Genomic DNA, 18,123 nt, shown 5'->3' with positions numbered 1-18,123 from the left:
GGTGGTAATTTTTTAACAGCTCCTGGCCTGATTTTAGATCAGTTCAAAATAATGCCATGTGACATCTTTGAATCAGAAGTTCGCTTGAGAACCTTAATTAAAGCACCTGCAAGTGTCACAGACTGTGACTTCAAGAGCTGGAGTGAGCAGTTTCCTTGCCTCCATCAGGGCACGCAGTGTACCTTAGGAGAAGTGGGATTGTGTTGAGTAATCCATGAGTAGTAGGCTCTGCACGTGCAGGGATGTGTTTTGTGGCCAATGTGAACTTGCAAGTTGATGTGGAAACAAAGGAGGCATATAATTGCATGTGCAGGAAATGACACCAGCCCTCCCTAAAAGACTCCTTGAATAGCAGGAAACCTCACAAACAGTTTTTGATGTTCCTGTGACTTTGTGCTGCACTGCGAATGCTGTCGCAGCAGCAGAGCAGGGGTGGGTTGTTAAAGGCCTGCCTGTTTTACTGACGTGCTGGATGTGTTAATGGGCAGGTATGACTGTCCTGAAGGAGCAGTTTGTGAGCACATCTCAGCCTGTCCCTGGTGTCACCAGTGAAATGGGCTTTCAGCAACTCTGTCTTCTCTTCCCTTGCTGCTGCACAGGTTGAATGATCCGAAGATGTCAGAAGCAGAGCGTCAGTCAATGGAGAGCGAGCGGGCAGACTGCAGCCTGTTTGTTCAGGAGCTTCTACTGTCCACCTTGATGCAGGAAGAAAGTTCCTCCTCAGATGAGGATGAGCGGGGGGAGATTGCAGATTTTGGTGCTATGGGCTGTGTAGATATTATGCCTTTAGATGTTGCTTTAGAAAACCTAAATTTAAAAGAGAGTAATAAAGGAAATGAGCCTCCTCCACCTCCTCTTTGATGACATCCCACTTTGCAGACAATGTCCTCTGTGCTGTATTTGCCAATGAAAGTGGACAACAACTATCTTGGGTTTGTTTTGGTGATTGTAATTTCAGGTCTGTCACTCTTGTTACATTGTGTACATTCAAAAGAAAGAGAGAAAAGATATATATGATAATCATTTCCACTTAACTAATTTTTACTTCTAGCAGGTAAATGTAGGTTGCAGTGCAGAGCCAAGGGCTCTGTGTCCTGTACCTTGACATGCAAATGGCTCTCCTAATACTCCACATTCAAACTGAAGAGGAAAAAAAAATGAAAAATCTCTAATGAAGCTGCTGTGTGTATTTATGAATATTAATGAATAAAAACTGCTTGGATGGTTTACCTTAACTACTGCATGACGTTTTTTGCAGCGTGCATGAGTTTTAGTGACCTTGTCATTTAAAAACTTAAATACAAGGAGTAAAACTATAAAACACAAAGCTTTCCCATTATTCAAAGGTTATGTGATGGAAAAGGTTAGCGATGAGTATTAGTTTGTGGCCACAAACTAGCTTTTTAATAATATGTGACAGAATGACATCTTCATGTGCTGTTCCTGCACAGGATGGAAACTCTGCAGTGGGATACATTGTCGTGACCGGGGTGTGGCGGTTTGCTGAATGTGACCCTTATGTTGCCCTCTCAGCCGTCACCTCAGTGTGGAGTTAAATTTCATTTTTATGCATCTGTAGGAGACACAACAGTAAGGCCACTGCTGGAAGCTACTGCAAGGGGCTTTTGTGTGCCCTAAAATCAAATGATGTTCACTTTCGTTTCAAGTTTTAATTTGTTGTGGTTGTTAAAATTTTTTAATTGTTAAATATGTTTTATTCAGGTGTAGACAATTCATATATTCACTGTGTTTCTTAAAAAAAAAAGTTAATCTGGATCCTATTGTCTTAGTTTTAAAAGCCTTTCACAGCCTCAATCATATTTTGAGTTATTTATGTATTTGCTTCATAGTTTGCAGAGACCTAACAGTATCAGGAGAGCTTGAGGATTTGGATTCCCAGACTGTCAGTGTATTACAAGAAATTCTTAATGCTAACTTTAGCACCTTTTATTTATTGTTTCCTTTGGTTATTTCTGCTGGTATAAAAAAGTTGGGAAAAAGAAGCCTTTTAGTTGAATCATGCCACCTACATGCCTATACTGTTAATCCTACTGGTTTGGAAAAAAACAGAGTATGGTGTTCTTGTGCATAGAAATTTTTAATAGCCCCAAAGCAAGGACACAAGGGGTGTTTGGTCTTGGTTTTCTTTCTTTTTTTTTTTGGGGGGGGGGTTGGTTGGTTGGTTGGGTTTTTTTGGTGTGTTTTTTTGAATGTAAAGTTAGATTATAAAAACAAAAGTGCACACAGCTTCTGATGAAAATTTAAACTAGGCTTATATCATAATGATGTCTTTCCAGATCTCTCACCTCACCCCCTCTCTCTTTCTCTGTATCTCATCTCAGCAGCATTGTAGAGTAAATGTAATGACTTAGACACCATGTGGTGTTCTCAGCAGAACTGTGACATGTATGCTAATCCAAAATAACAGCAGGAAAAAACAACCCTATAGACTGAGTTTAAGTTCCTTCCTCTCTCTTTTTTTTTCTTTTTTTAAATCATCAAATCTTGATTGTTGTCATGTAGAACAGCATTAGCTTTGGTTGGGTTTTTATCTTTTTTTTTTTAAGTCTCTGCAACAGAAAACTTTACATGCAGCCTCTGGTTACCCTGAGAGTTACCCCCAGCAGGGGACTTTTTTTATTGGTTGTTGAAGACTTTCAAAAATTTTTCAAGCTGTAGTTTTTCAAACACATCTTCTGCACATTACAATAAGACACACGGTTCAATAAAGCATTTTCAAGACTGTTGTTCAGTTGATTTTCTTTGGTTTTAATGTATTTTCCAGACAGTGTTGTTCCAAAAATTTCTGCATTTGCCTTTAATTGTAACTGTATCTTCCAACATAAAATCAGTTTGTGTACACATCCTAGGTGGTTTATACATGTTTTAAAACCAAATGCTTTGGCAGGTGATGACGTATTTAATCCTAAACTCTTCACAGGTAGGTGAATTGAAGGCTGCATAGACCATGATGCATTTAAAACAGTAAAAGAGGCTCTTCTCCATGTGGTGGTGGTTTGTATTGGTTAAGGCTGGTCTCTTGCATTGCCCAAATTCCAGACTCCACCACACTTGCTTGGAAGGAGATGCTAACCATGTTTATTTAGAGACTGAATGCTGGCTTGGATTTAAGGGTATCCTTGGATGTCAGGTTAACTTGCACAAATCTTCAGTGGTTTGGGAGGCTGTTTGACTTTTTTTTTCTATTTTAACTTTAAAATAGCATGAAATGGCCACTAGGAGGGTATTCTGGTAGTCTGTCAAGTCCTCCTTGCAGGGAAGTGTTTTTCCTTCTCAGAGTAAGCTTTGCTGAGGTAGCATTTTTGGGGTATTTCCAAAACATACGTTTTCAGAGTGCTTTGGACTGCAGTGACTACAGCCTCCATCAGCCTTGGAGGGGAATCCCACAGGGAATTATTGCCTTTTCCATGTGAGAGAGGAAAAAAAATTACAAAACAACAAAAACCCGCCCTAACACCACATCACAATCTTGGACATTGACAACCCCTTTCCAGGAACAGGAGCCTTAGTGCTCTGCACTTGCACCTGGAGTGCAGGTTCACTTGTATTGTGACTGGGTGGTCAAGGTCATGTAAAAAAGCACTTTCAAAGGTATCAACAGAAGCAATTTTACAACAAATTTGTGAAAACACAATTAAGTTCTCTGGCAAGGTTTGCTCTGTTACCACATAGATAAAGCACACAAAGGAGAACTGGATTAGAATCAATGGAGTGACACACAACAGAGACTGGGGATGCAAAAGGGTGAAGATGGAGAATGTAAGGATGCAGAAGGGGAAGGGAGACCCTCCCACAGGATCACAAGTTTCACAATGAACCCCTTGCCAAACCTACCCTTGGAATTGCTCAGTGCTTTATGTCTAAGGGATTTGGCAGCACTTAATTATTAACTGATTTGACTCTTACAGAATGATTCTGTAGATTTACCATATTCACAACAGTAACTTAATTTTGCATCTAAGATGGCAGCACTGATGCTACACTTGCAGTAAAGTGTTGAAGTCAGTTTTCACACATGCACACAGACACATGCATGTATATATCCAAATATTCCTTTGTGTGTGTGCATATGTACAAAGCCTGTGTTTAAAGCTCCCCCAGAGTTCAGTGAAATGCACACATGGGATGCCTTTGCATCTCCCAGTGGGCGAAGGCTTCAGCCTCAAGGAGGGGGTACCAGCCCAGGCCCCACTGTCAGTTTTTGATGAAGCTTCTTTGAGTCCCAAACCTGTGGGTTGATGAGCACCAAGAGGCACATCCTGCTCCAAGGGACATGCTGGCACAGCCACTGGGGGCATGGGACCTCAAAGGGCCTCCCGTGGGACCCCCGTTCATAGGGCTGTGAGATGCTCGGCTTTACTCTTCCATCAGATTCCATCCTGGACTCAATCGAGGTCAGTAATTTTCCTCAAAAGTCCAGTCACAATAATGTTATTTCACTCCAGCTGTGATTCAGACAAAAACAAGTTCTCAAGGCAATTCATTAGAAAACAAGTTTGTTGGGCAAGGTATTCTGGGGAACAGGGAGTGCTACTGATGGGCTGAAGGAGACCTTAAGGGTGCATTGCAGGGGGAGGCTGCTGTGCCCTTCTGTGTGTGCTATTGTGTTTGTGCTCTGCCAGGTGTGCTGCACTGCCCTGTCAGGCAGCAGTCCCCTGATGGGGGCTGGTATCCTGGTGGCGCTGATGGCTCTCCCGAGCCTGTGGGTCCTTTCCTGTGCAGTCAGCACGGAGAGTGCCAGGTTCCACTCTGCTGAGAGAGCCCTTGTCCGGAGTGGGGTGGTCACAAAGGTATAGAGCCACACCTGTATTTTGTATGTTAAAGTGGTAGGGAAAACAGTGGAACAGTGAAGTCCCTGGAAAGCTTTTCAGAATATCAATGTCGTCTGTCTGTAACTTCTGATTTGTGTTAGTAAGAGGTCTGGATTGGTTTTTTTGGAAACATTTTAATGTTTTTGTCAAAGACAAAGAAAGGCTCTTGCACGTGGTGGTGTGATAAACATAAAAAATGCATCCACCCCATGTTTTACTTGTGACTGCCTTGATCAATTCCCTGGCACTGGGGGCTGGGGGGGGTTTCCATACTCTGTCCTTCATTCACATTGGGTTTCCATCTTGGCACAGAGTTGTGCTCCCTGTTAAGTTTATGGACAACATAGTTTAGCGCTTTGTTTAGAAACCAAACATGCAGATGTGTGCACAGCTGCAGCTTTGAGACACTTGTCTGTTGTGAGGGTCTAAAGGCCATTTCCTGCTACCAACAGGAAGTCACAGGAGGCAGAGAGGCTCCACTGCCTCCCAGGGCTCTCAGCCCTAAACCAGGGAGCAGTGTGTACATTCAGGATATGAAGGTTTTCCAGTTACATCACTTAATCTTCTTTTCCCTGGCATAGCTGACCTTCACTTCCAGTCAGCCTGTTTTGCCACGTGAGTATTTTGCTGGTTTGAGGCTGTTTAATTGTTTTAGCACCTAAGGAAGAGGAAAGGGTCTCGAGACAAGCAATGGGCACAAGGATTTATTTGCAGTGTTGATTCCACTTAATGTGCACAGTAGATAGGTGCTCAAAAGTTATTTGTGGACAAAAAGAGTAGAAAAGGGGAACTGTAGGGGAGTATTCTTCCACCACAACTCAGCACTGGCTGTCACCTCCTGCAACATCTGATGCAACACGAACACCCTTGTGGGTAAAGCAGGGCCCTGCAGCTGTGGGGTGTGCAGGAGAGGTACCACCGGAAGAGAACCTGCAGGGCTGCATCCTCCCTGCTGGGCCAGCGGCTGTGGAGGGGCAGCGTGAAGTGTGGGCCCAGGGGCACAATTCCCCCCTTGCCATGTGGACTCTTAAGTCATGGCCTTGAAGTTGTCAGGGAGCAGAGCAGAGAGCAGGGCAAGGAGGCCAGAATAAGGGATACCAATGTGGATCTCAGCACACTGCAAGGGTGGGAGAGCTGGGAAAGGAAGCAGATGCATAGCAAAAGTTAGGTTAGGAGTGAGGGAAACAATAGGAACAGGGAATGATGATCTGATGTTTCAGAGACAGAAAATGCTAGTCACGCCAAAGATGACGAGTGAGAGGTGGGACTGAGGAGGGGAAAGGACCACAGTGAATCACAAGCTAGAAGTGAGACGAGTGAGAGGTGGGACTGAGGAGGGGAAAGGACCACAGTGAATCACAAGCAGCTAGAAGCGAAGCTCTGGCAGCTTTCCTGCTTCCACTGTTCAATGCTTGTGGTGCACAGGAAGCTGGCCACCACGTCTGGGGCCCTCCTGCCCTTCCCAGACAGCGAACACTTCACCCCAGCCTGCCCTCAGCCTCAAGCCCTCCAGTCACCATTAGGCTGCCAGTGCTGCCACCAGGGCAGCCTCCCCTTTGTGATCCTGTTCCTTTTACAGAGCAGCCCTGAAAGGCTGTGCCAGGGTATTGGCACATCATTCTTAACCCCAGCAGCACACACAACACTCATGGGCTCAGTATCTCTCACAGGCTGTTGTCTTCTCTTTCACAAAGATCGGCATTTGGTCTGAGACTGACCCAGCCCTCCTTCCTAGATGCCAGAGCTGTTCATCAGTGCAGGATGGCAGGACAGTTGTTCCTGTCCACATTAGCAGTGTCTCTTTCCCCCACCTTTGGTGGTCTCTATTGGCAAGGGAAAATTTTCTTACTTTGGTCATTTAGCCTTGGCCCTTGGAGAAGCAAACCACAGCATGCACCTCATGAGGGCAGCGGGATGGGACAGGTCCCAGCAGCAGTGAGGACGTTGTGCTTTTTGATGCGCTGGTGCTGCCCACCTGCCACTCACCCTCCTTTGCAGAGCCTCAGGAAATGCAGTTCACAACCAAGTACCAAATAAAGGAGAGACAAGCATTTACATTTTATATAAGCGTTTATTTACAACTTGTTTAACAACTGTACACTCTTCTATCACTTGGAAGCATTAGTGTATTTGACTGGGAAAAAATATTAAATTTTTTTGATTCCAATTATCGTTAATGAGGTTTTTTTGTCTATATACAGGTATGTATATTAATATTGCTACCATAACAATCTGGTAGTTACACAATTTGTAGGTGAAATGGGAAATTAATGTTTTGACACTCTAAGAATTCATTCTTTTACAGAAAATATATCACTGGCAACTTCACAAACAGTTATTACTTTGATAATTGATCAACATTTAATTCAGGACTGTCAAACAAGCTGCTATTAAGAAGGTATGAGAGTTTTCTATGCAGCACAAATGAAGTTAGTATATCAGAGACATGCTGGAGATCAGCTCTGAGTTGAGAGCTCACAACCACTTCATGACAGAGATGCCAGGTTAATCTAGTTAAAGTAGCCAGCTCCTTGAGTGGCTCCACCTGGCATCTCTCTGTTGCATTAGTAAACTCAAATAACTTTTGTCAAGCTAAACACACTTACATATAAATGTCATCAAGGCTCAAGAACAACTGATACTTAGTCTCTAATCTGCACAGACCACTTGGAGAAATGAGGTACTGCTCGGCATCACTTTGGGACAGCTGTGGAGGCAGGTGCACAAAAAAGCAATCCCCTCCTGCCCAGCACAGTGCCCTGATTTCAGGGACCCTGCACCCAGCCTGGCTTGGGGTAGGGTGTGGTCCCAGCCGAAGCAGCACTAGCAAATGAAAAACATACCATGCCTTTAACACCCAACTAAAAGAAGTTTTACTAGTAACGCTTGCCCTGACACATAACAAGGGATCAATGGCTAGGACCTGGAAAGACACAAATCCTTCAGCTCTCTGCTGGACTCAGTCTGATGAAATGCTGCTGCCTCTGCTGCATGAGTACGTGACTCATTATCACCAAACCCCAGATCCTGGCTGCAGGCCACGTAAGACTTCACTGTCCCTGGCCCTGGTGGACCAGGAAAGACATATATCCCCATCTGAAGCCTTTACGGACAGCTGTCAGCCAGAGCACCTGGTAGCCACAGTACCTGATACAGTATCCAGAAGAAAAAACACCACAGTTCTCACTGGGATCCTAGTTTTACCCTTCAGATTGCTGCCTGGCCTGCTTGGAGTCCATTCCTACCTGCCATCTCTTTGCCAGGCAGCACACACCACCACGCTCTGCTGGGGGACACGTCTGTCCTTTCTCTGCGTCATTCTGCACGAGGCCAAGGACACTGTGGGATCAGGATCCCTGAGGACTGGACACAAGCGGGCGTCTCTGCGCCCGAGGTGTGGCTCTGTCCAAGCCCACCTGACGGGCCAGGGACGAGGCAGGCACTGTGTGTGTGACCAGAAGAGACTGCAGAGACAAGTGGACACAACACTTCTTCAGCGTGGGGGTGCTCCCACGAAACAGGGCTGGAGGTTCTTCTACTGCCCAAACAAGTAAAACTATTCCTGGAGGCAGCACAGCTCATATCAATATTTCTGCCAGGATTAAGATCCAGGTGAGCAAGAATGGGGTTTCTCTGTAACTGGATTTAAATCAAACTGCTTAAGGTACTCAGCATTCAGACTTTTCAGTTTTTCCAGCAAATCCTAAGGCTTGAAAGCCCCTTTCCCTGTTTGTTATGTACTAACTCCTATACAATAAACCTCTTAACTTACAACACTACAGCACTCCCTTGTCTTCTGAATCTTGCCAGTACTGGATGTCCAATACAAAACAAAGATACAGTAGTACAAATGTGCAGATATTTAGGAATATTAAATAAGCAGCTTTTTAAATTAATATAGGCAGTACAAAGCATTTTGAGTTACACTGTCTACATATGGCAAATCTTATATCTAAACTTCAAAATACAAAGAAACAGCCAAGCTAGTGCAATTGGAAATTAAATAGCTAAGACTGTGACAAGAGAAAGAAAAAAAAGGAAAAAAACAGTACAGGTGAAAGATAAACGATCCAAATTATAAACTGGCAAGAACAGTCTGCATAATACTGAAAGTGTAGATGACTTTCATACTTATCTCCATTAATGGTCTTTCCTCAGATTGTTTTAACAATTGTATACAGATTGGAAAAAAAAGTTTCTGAAAGAAACCAACAACACAGCTCAAATGTAGAGAGAAAAATACAACAGCCACAAACTACTGCGTATATACATATTAAGGAAGCAGGCAGTGCCTGTGAACAAAATACCACCCGGTAGTTTGCCTGGCTCGGAGATTATCAGATGAAACTTGCTTGGTTTTCTAAGGAAGATGGGATCGCCAAGCAGCAATTCATTAGTCATTTCTCCTGGTAAAACATCTCCTTTGCTTTACTTTATGTGTTTAAAGATTCAAATTGGATCCTTTAAGGGTGTGGGTGCTTTGAAATTTTAACAGTAACCAAAAAGCCTTTTTTAGGAACTCGTTAAGACTAGATTTTTATAGTTCAGTATATGAAAATGCTGCAGGAAGTCTGTGTGTTAATACTGTTAATCAGAATTAAATAAAGTGGACAGGCGGAAGTAAGATGGAGAGCTGACACTGCTCTGTCACTTTGCAGAACGCCTCCTGTTGAGTTGTGAATACAGGATTTCCTCTCTTCTAGCCTCATAGGAGACTTTTTGTGAAGAGAAAGAGTAAGTGGAAGTGGGAAATGGGAAAGCCATTCCCCAGGATGGCAAGCTTCTCTGCAAGTAGATCCCCCTTTGAAATCAGATGGCCATGAGTCTTAAGTGTAGAACTGGTTAAGTTTTGGTTATGCAGTCTGGACAGAAAAGCAAGTCATGCAGTGAACAGTCCCTGTTATAATAATGCTGCAGGTCATGCAACCACATCACTGCAAATAAAAGAATAAAGAAGAAAGTTAAAAAGCAGATAACATATTACTGTTGAAAAAAAAACAACCCAAAAAAACAAAACAAAAAAACCAAAACAGAGAACAGAACAGGTCTTTTTAAAAGCAGTTTAGTAAGGCCACCTCTACTTAAGAGTTGTGCAAATTCATGGGGAAAATACCTTTGCCAAGCAACTGTTCAAATTAACAGGAAGGTTACAGGCCAATAATTGGAACAGCAACAAAACAGCCTTGGTCGATATCTAAGTTTAGCTGTCATTAAACTTCACACACTTCTGAGAAAATTCTTCAGGGCACCGTTCTTAACTAATAAAGCTACAGAAAGTAAGTTTACACAGCAATGAGCAAGTCTCAGGCATTTCTGCTGTCTGTGAGTACAACTGTTAAAGCAAGATAAAGTGAAAGGTGCCCACCCAATTCTGCACGTGTTTAGAGGCTAAAAGACAATCAGAGTCACATCAGCTGTCTTGAGCTCTGAGCACCACTGAAGGCATTTAAATTTCATCAGAGCTCATCCTGTGCAAGAGGCTCATCACTGCCCCACTGCACTGGCACGTTCTATCCCTTGCATGCAGATACAGGTTTGAATTGCCAGAAAATGATACATGTTCTTGTTAAAGTAAGCTGAGTCAGTCACCGAGCAGTCAAGAGAGCACTCCACAAAGCTGTGGAAGGGAATCTAAGTTTGGAAGAGAATCGGAGAGGCTGGCACAGTTCTCCATCCTCACTGATGCACCCTTTTTTCTGTGTACACTCCAGTGTAACGGAAATGGAATGCTTTACTGACACAGCTACTTTCCCCAGGTAACACAGATGTCCCTACACAGCACCGGCACAGCACTAAATGGGCATTTTTGTTTTCATACTGCAAAGAGCAAATTGGCTTCACTGGACTGAAAGTAGAGCCTGTTTCCCCACTTCCTTCTCCCTTGTATTGCACTGGTCAAAAATGATTCTAAGAATGCTTCTTGTGATGGGACAATCCAGGTTAAATAGATAAAAAAGAATATTTATGCTACAAGTCCTGTAGCTTGTGTATCCCTCTTTTTTTCCTTCTCATTCATCCACTCAGAATACTAACCATAATAGAAAAACAAATAGAAACACAGAGACACATATCAAATGGAATTTAAAAAATTAGCACATTCAACACATTCAAAGACCTTGAGGGTGTGTATTTTGAGCAATCATTGTCTTTTAAGCTTGCTTGGCACTGCTTGGTGCATATAGTTACACAGTTCAGGATTAACATGAAGATCACTGTAGTTCTATAAAAAAATAAAAAGTTCAAGTTACATAAGCATGTACCTATTCTATTGTGTATAAATGAATATAATCTACTCCTTTAGTCTCATCTGGCTATTATTTAGCTCAAACTTACTATTTAATAGCACTTCAAGTGTCCTTAAAGTGTATGTTGCACAAACACAGAAGTGGTTTTTTTTTCTTCTCTTTGAGTCAATAGTACTTTTGAGAGGTCTTGTAAACTCAGGACACTGTATTAACTTTCAAGGATGTAAAAATTCTGTTAGCATCCTTTCCTGACTAGAAATTCTTACCATGTTCTAAAAATAGTTATCTGCCAATTTCTCTATTTTAAAGCCACCTGTTGAGGTAGCAATACATAGAAGAAAACAAAAATGTAAGATGTGAGGGCAAATTCACTGAGCATAACCTGTCACTGCATCTGCAGCATCTTAGAGAGTTACAAAGAGAATACAAAGCAAATTCAAAATTTAAAAAATTGTGGCCTAATAATGTAATGCTTATACAGACACTGCTAAACAAAAGCTTTAAAATCGCTCTCAAAACCACTGATGCCTCCAGGAAATAAGTTTACTCTCCAGCTTACTAACCTTTTTTGGCTGTGAACAATAACCTCTGCTTTACAATATTTTAAATTATATAGCTGATGTTACATTCAAATCCAAATCAAAAGTCTGATGGTCTCATTACAACTATTTTATAACTCCATAAATACTACACCACTGGGGATTTTCTCTTAAAATTCCATCCACTTTCATGATCAGGTTAACAACATGAACATGCTAACAGTAACAACTGGACTTTATGTTAGCTCTTTTCTTTTCAAGATATGTATAATCATTAGGGATTCAATTTCCATCTCCATAATAAACTCCTCTATACTGTAATCTACACCAAGTGGAAATACTTGCTTTTGTAGTGTTTCAGATTTGTGCCATGCTACAGTAGTTAGCAGTTCTTCACAGTGCTGACAGATGTCTGCTTTTTTATTAATTAAAACAACCACTGTTCCTCTTTCTGAAATCACCTCATCTGATTGCAAAGACCTCTCAAATGTAAAGCAATGAATAAGTCAGCACCAGAAAGGAAAGGCTGCCCAACTGACCTGTAACTCCCTCTACTAGCAGTATTTTTCATGTTGTATGGATCAGTCTCTGAGACCCATTGCAGCAAGACAGCTGCAAGAAATTTTTATCTGACAAACTGAATCTGTTTTCAGTCTGGAAATGACACCATATGCAAAGGGGACTGAAGGATATGCAATTTTCCAAACAACTTTACATGCACAGCAAATAGCAGCAGTGCAAACTCCTGATTTGACACCAGAGCAAACTAATGCAGAAATATGCTTCAGGGTAGTCCTGCACTACCTTGGCAAGGCCCAAAGGTGAAGACAGAATCTGGATCACAGTGAAGCTGACAGCAACACCATCCTCCAGCAGATAAGGACTTCAATTACAGCAGTCAGCACAAGTTCCTACTGATTGACTACCATCTGACACCAAGACAATTAGTCTGGGAAGCTGTCTTGGCTGCACTGTCAGGTGCTGTCTCAATGCCCCACGGGACAGTATGATTTGTCAAGTTTCCTAGAGCCCTCCAATCAACATTCATTCATTGCCTAATTCAATGTGCTGATGCATTTTAAAAATACACTTTATATCCCAGTACCTTAATGAATTAAAAAAAAAATCAAAGAAAAACAGAGGATGAAACTAACTAAGCCCTCAGTGTCTCCAAATGGTTCAATGGAGCTGGTAGCAGAGACAATCTTTACAGGGTTTCACTGTACCAGATGCAGAAAGTCTGAGGTTGTGGTGGCTGATAATGACAGCTTCTGCCTTATATATGGGTAAAACCTCTAATAGTTACTCAATTAAAATTAAAATTTAATTTAAAAGATAAAAATCTTCTTTCTAGCTCAATAAGCTCAGGTTCTTCATTTGTTTTGAAATGAAAACCAAAATGCAAAATGCTGAAAGAATGCTCTTCTGATTTTTCTACTGACTAGTTGGTTGCACCTGCCTCCTCCACTTTCAAACCAAAGAAATCACACCTTGTTGTTAGTCATAGCCTGCAGGACCACTGACAAACTTCTGCTACTTTTCTGGACTTCCAGAGGGAAGGACCACCACAGGAATAAGGCAATCCAATCAGCCATGCCAGGATATGTTCTTGATTCCTCCTGACAAACTGGAGGCATGGCTAGGATTCTAGGATTTGCTCCAAAAACCCTCATCACTTGGAAGTATATTCTGATAGATCCTTTTAGCTATTTATTTATGCAATGCCTGCTAAATTTGGTTAGGAGATACTGAAGTTTATCAGTACAATCTTACTGGAAAACATAGACTCCACATTCTACCTAAAACACATGTGCAAAACCCCTTTATAAGTCAGTACTGCATAGCTGACTGAGTGCAAAAATACCTCCCTCATCATTCCTTGCAAAAAGTCAATATGTTGGGCAAGAATAAAAAAATCTCTATACAGTGAGTTGAAATACTGTTTTGCTTCATAATAAAAAGGAAAGTTAGCCACATTCAGGGTAATCTCCGCCCAAATCACTAACAAGAAGAAAATCAAGTGGTGACATTAAAATATCTTACAACAACCAAATCACAGAAAATGTCAACATATCAGGAAAATTAAAGCCACTCAAAGTCATTCAGGAAGCTGTTAAGTGTATAGTCTCATATACTAGAGAACACAGGAAAAGCAAAAGCTTTTTGCACAAGTAAAAATACCAAGGACTTTAAAATTGCAAAAAAACTTTTACATTTTCTTGACAGCTTACACATACCACTTACTATCTGAGATCATAATAAAGCAGTAATAGGAATATTCACTGTGAATTCTTTCATACATATAAAAATGCCAGTGCTCCTTACAGAACAGAGAGCCACAAAAATCTTGCAGAAGTATTACTGCTAACACGAGTGACACCTGAACAGGACAAGATCGCCATTTGATTATTTCCAAACAAAATGAAAGGCATCTTGTAGCCATTATGTATTTATTTCATTGTAAATATGCAAAGTATTTAATTGTATATTGCATGTTTACCTTTTGTTGGGGGGTTGGATTTCTTTCTTTTTTTTCTTTTACTTATAGAATTTTTTTCCCACTAAGTTGCTAGGAAACTAACTATTGGGTACTTATGAATACTTATGGTTACTTAAGAAAGACAAAAGAAAGTGGCTGAAGTCGGGGGAGGAGCATTGCACCGGGCTACACTGCTTTTTTCTCGGGGAGTTTGTCTCCAAGGGGAGACCGAGACATCTTTGCACTGTGGATGGAACACACAACCTTTAAATTAAATTACTTCAGTTTTCACAGCACTTAGAAAATATGTGTTATGATCCAAGTGGTTATGTGTTGCTATCAAGAAAAGAGGGAACTTGAATTTTTTTTCTTCTGTAATGTCTGACTGGATATGCTAAAAACTCAACTCTCCACAGAAGTACATTAACTGGACTGCACAGCTGAATCCATCATCCTTTTAGGTCAGAAACTACGCTCAGCTCTAAACAATGAAAGTATTAATCCTAAAAAAAAAAATGTAACCACTGTAATTTATTTTCATTAATTAAAATCTGTCAGAAAGATTATTCTGGGCAGATCCTCAGCAAACTGCCCAGAAAAGTACTCTCATTAACTCCTCAGTTGTTTTACCTCTGACCTGAAGAACCTTTTCTCTTTAAGCTCAGTTGTGGGTCTTTTTTCCGTGGTGTGTCAGGACAGGATACAGCATTGACTTAGTAATTATCACTACGATTTTGATGTAAATAGTCTTTCTTGCCCGAAGGGAAAAAAGTATTCCTAAAAATTTCTCAGAACTATCTAATGTACTGAGAGAATTCTGATCCATGGGCTGGGGCTTTTGCTTCTATTCTTTAATTACTCAAGGTAACACAAATGGGGAACATATGGTAGCTCCCCTATATATGTGTTTATTCCCTGAAGTCACAGTCTGGGCTCCTTCTTTTTCTTAATACACACTGATTACAAAGATAGACAACAAGCAAGCAAAATAATGAAGTTGAACCCTTTGAATAAAGAAGCTGTTCTTGTAAAAGAGAAGGTTTAATGATGTTCACCGCTTGCATTCATCCACATACAAAGACTAAGAATGGATGTACGCAGCAAATTAAAGAAGTAAAGCACCGAAGAAAAAATTACTGAACTCCTCTTAATTACTAATAGAAGACATAACAAATGACTTACTAGAACCAGACAGCAACTGAGTATATTTCTGTAAGAGCGCAGTACATTTTTAGGTTTTTATATTTAGCACAAATTCTGGGAAATACTAGAATTTCTGCATGTTTGTAAATTCTCAAAGACAAAATGATTGTTCACTTGCCTAACAATTACTATGAGCAACAATAAAGCTTGATGCAATATGAGTTTTGTGTTGCTCTTTGATGCTATATAATGACGCTATCTATTTTTGAAGAGAAGTACAGAAAACACATCAGTGTCTTATCTTCAAGGGAAAAGGAAAGACAGAATCACAAAGAGGAGAAAAGCCAACAACCACCAAGAAGCAAAAGAAGCTATGAGAGACTGGAAAGTAAAAGCCTAAGACAAGGCTTCTAACCAGCATCTGTTCATCTCCTAACTCTCAGTGGCATTAGACTATCATCAAAACTTTGGAGGCAAAACAGTAAAACAAATATTAACATAATAATTATAAAAGCAATTACTTTTATCCTAGTGTGCTGATTGTGTTAAAGTTATTTTAGATCTGCACCTAACTAACAGCAATAAGTAATTAAATTACTAGACAAAATTGAGAGATAAAACTTCCCATTAAGGTTCCATCCCTTTCTTTCACAAATAGCCCTTGACAGTTTTGTAACAGAAAAATTAGCTAGATTAAAATTAAAATAGAGCTTTAGGTATTCTTAGGTTCTTGCTCTGGGTGATCCAAAATGCTGTAACCTCAAACAGGAACATCAAATTCTCTTGGAGGAGTGGTCTTGCTCCTGTTCACATACAGCATGTAGTAAAGAGTTCTTCAAATTATTAAATTGATTGCACAACAAAATCAGTAAAAGCTATCGCACATCAACTGCAATCATCTGGATGAGGACAGAAAGGATTTTGTATACAGAGCATTTTGTATCTCAGTAAGAGACAGCAGACCGTATCACCTCACTGAGCTACAGAAATTATCTGCAACTTATCCTTTGCATTATCTTTCTGCACACAAGAAACTTGCCATGTCTCATCTCATTTTTGCAAGTCCATACCAGTTATATACTGCATAAGTACAGAAAAATTTTAGAAAACCATTTTTTCCCAAATGTGAGGAATAAATTACAGAACTACATGTAGAACTCAGCATCTGTTTTCTGGGTGGGGTGCATGGGGGTGTGTGTGGGGGCATAACTGGAACTGAAAATATTTTTCAGACACATACTGAATGCATTTCTTAGCCCAGATTAAAACAGATGATGCAGTTGAGGATAAAACAATAGTCCCAAAAAATGTCATTCGATTGATAAATGCTAGTATCTTTTCTCTAAAGGGATTTATGCAAAAAAGAAATGTCTCCACTTAGAAGGGCATCAAAATCAGATGAAAGAAAAAATTTATAAACTGACTGCCCATGCATTAGAGCCCAAACAGTCTCTAAATATAAACCTAAATTTAAAATTGAATCACAACAAGATGTAGAAATATGAAACTTCCAGCCAATACTCAGGTTCTCTGTGTCCATCAATTTTTTGACAAAAATTATAGGGAATGCATAGAGTTGGTCAGGAAAAAAAGTATAACTTTGTAGGAACAGAACCTAAATAGGAGACGCCTCCATTCATTGATCAACATGAAGGTGTTACAACAATTAATCAGCTATGCATTAAAAAGGCAGTACAACGAATCACAGCCAGTTTCCAACAAAGTCAGCAGTAAACTCACCTGAAGGCACTGGTACCATTAGTAAGGCAACTGATACAATTATACCCTGAATCAATATATTAAAAGCAAGTCTTTTAGTAGGGGATGACAACTGGAGTACATTAACAATATCAATTAGGGCCTTGATCCATTACGTGTTGTTCATCCATAATAATAAAATTTTAAAACAAATGTCCTTTTTAAATGGAAGATAGAGTAGCAGAGTAGCACATCCTAAATACTTCTCCATGTTTTTAGAATATGTATTTAAGCATACAGTTGACAAAGAAGAGTGGAACAAACCATTCAAAAATATTCATCTCTACCAGCAAAAGAGGTAACACCAGTTGATAAAGAAAAACCTGGAAAAAGATCATCCTGCTTCCCTAAATGCCAAGAATAAGAGCAAACTTTGAACTTAGGAGATTTAAAAACTCCCAATCTTTCTTTTTTGCATTGGTGAGTTTTTAGTATGAAATATATTTCACAATAATATTATAATCCAATTTTGCATTTCCGTAATGAGATTTCAGCATTTTTCTGAAGCAACAGGATAGTAGATGAAATAAAAAGCAAATTCCCTTTGAACAAAAACAGTCTTATAAAGCATAACAACCCTTACAGGCACAAAAGTGCCAACTGTGATAAGAAATCTACACTGTCATATGGTCCACATGAGGTTTTTGCGAGAGACCAGGCTTCATACAAATAAGACTGTTATTATACAGCACTCCTCTAGATGTTTTCAAAATTTTGGCACATTCAGAAAATGCAGAGAAATGAACTCCAAAAAATAAAAGCAAGGGGCATAACAGAGCAATGAGAAAGCATAATATAACCTTTTCCTGAATGGTAAAATAATAGCAGTAATAAGGGAGAAAGAGAAAGGATGCTGGTTTATTTTCCTTGAATGTTGTCACTTGCAATAGAAGTGGCCTGGATCACAGGGCAGTTTTCTTTCTAAGGGCAAGGCTCCTCTACCTTGCTGTTGCTGGCTGGACATGACCAGGGTAAGATCTCCTTGTGCTCGTGGCTTGCCTTTGTCTAGCCAGGAAGGACTGTCCTGAGCCTGTACTAGCCAGTCTGTCTTCTGCTGCTTTTTTATGCAGATTCATCCCCTATGGACAAAGACAATTTCTCAGTGAATACCAATACAAAACACCTTT

General features: G+C 40.4%; 2 protein-coding genes and 1 long non-coding RNA gene across 7 annotated transcripts in view; 2 read left to right on the top strand and 1 right to left on the bottom strand.

Annotated features, from left to right (window-relative positions):
- The window catches only part of KCMF1 (potassium channel modulatory factor 1), a 42,605-nt gene extending 41,370 nt beyond the window's left edge, over positions 1–1,235 (top strand). The window contains exon 7 of the mRNA XM_039724221.1: positions 600–1,235. Within this exon, the coding sequence (XP_039580155.1) occupies positions 600–861 (262 nt within the window). The 3' untranslated portion in view covers positions 862–1,235. The remainder of the gene's footprint in view (positions 1–599) is intronic.
- A 4,372-nt stretch (positions 1,236–5,607) lies between these two features.
- On the top strand, positions 5,608–9,835 carry LOC120509519. The gene is made up of 2 exons (XR_005629285.1): positions 5,608–6,093; positions 6,156–9,835. It is a non-coding gene; the product is annotated as an uncharacterized LOC120509519 (long non-coding RNA).
- Positions 6,884–18,123, bottom strand: part of HOOK3 (hook microtubule tethering protein 3) — a 79,703-nt gene continuing 68,463 nt past the window's right edge. For 4 of the 5 annotated variants that reach the window (XM_039724195.1, XM_039724196.1, XM_039724197.1 and 1 more), the window contains 2 exons: positions 17,939–18,075; positions 6,884–9,766 (listed from right to left, as the gene is read on the bottom strand). In XM_039724195.1, coding sequence (XP_039580129.1) covers positions 9,751–9,766; positions 17,939–18,075 — 153 coding nt within the window. In that variant the 3' untranslated portion in view covers positions 6,884–9,750. Of the gene's footprint in view, positions 18,076–18,123 lie in introns of all 5 variants that reach the window. The other variant, XM_039724198.1, reaches the window with a different exon arrangement.

This window comes from Passer montanus, unplaced genomic scaffold (genome assembly GCF_014805655.1).
Source record: "Passer montanus isolate IOZ18808 unplaced genomic scaffold, ASM1480565v1 scaffold52, whole genome shotgun sequence".
NCBI classification, from domain to species: domain Eukaryota; kingdom Metazoa; phylum Chordata; class Aves; order Passeriformes; family Passeridae; genus Passer; species Passer montanus.
The sequence above is the reverse complement of the archived record's forward strand: the minus strand, read 5'-3'. Positions and strand labels throughout refer to the sequence as shown.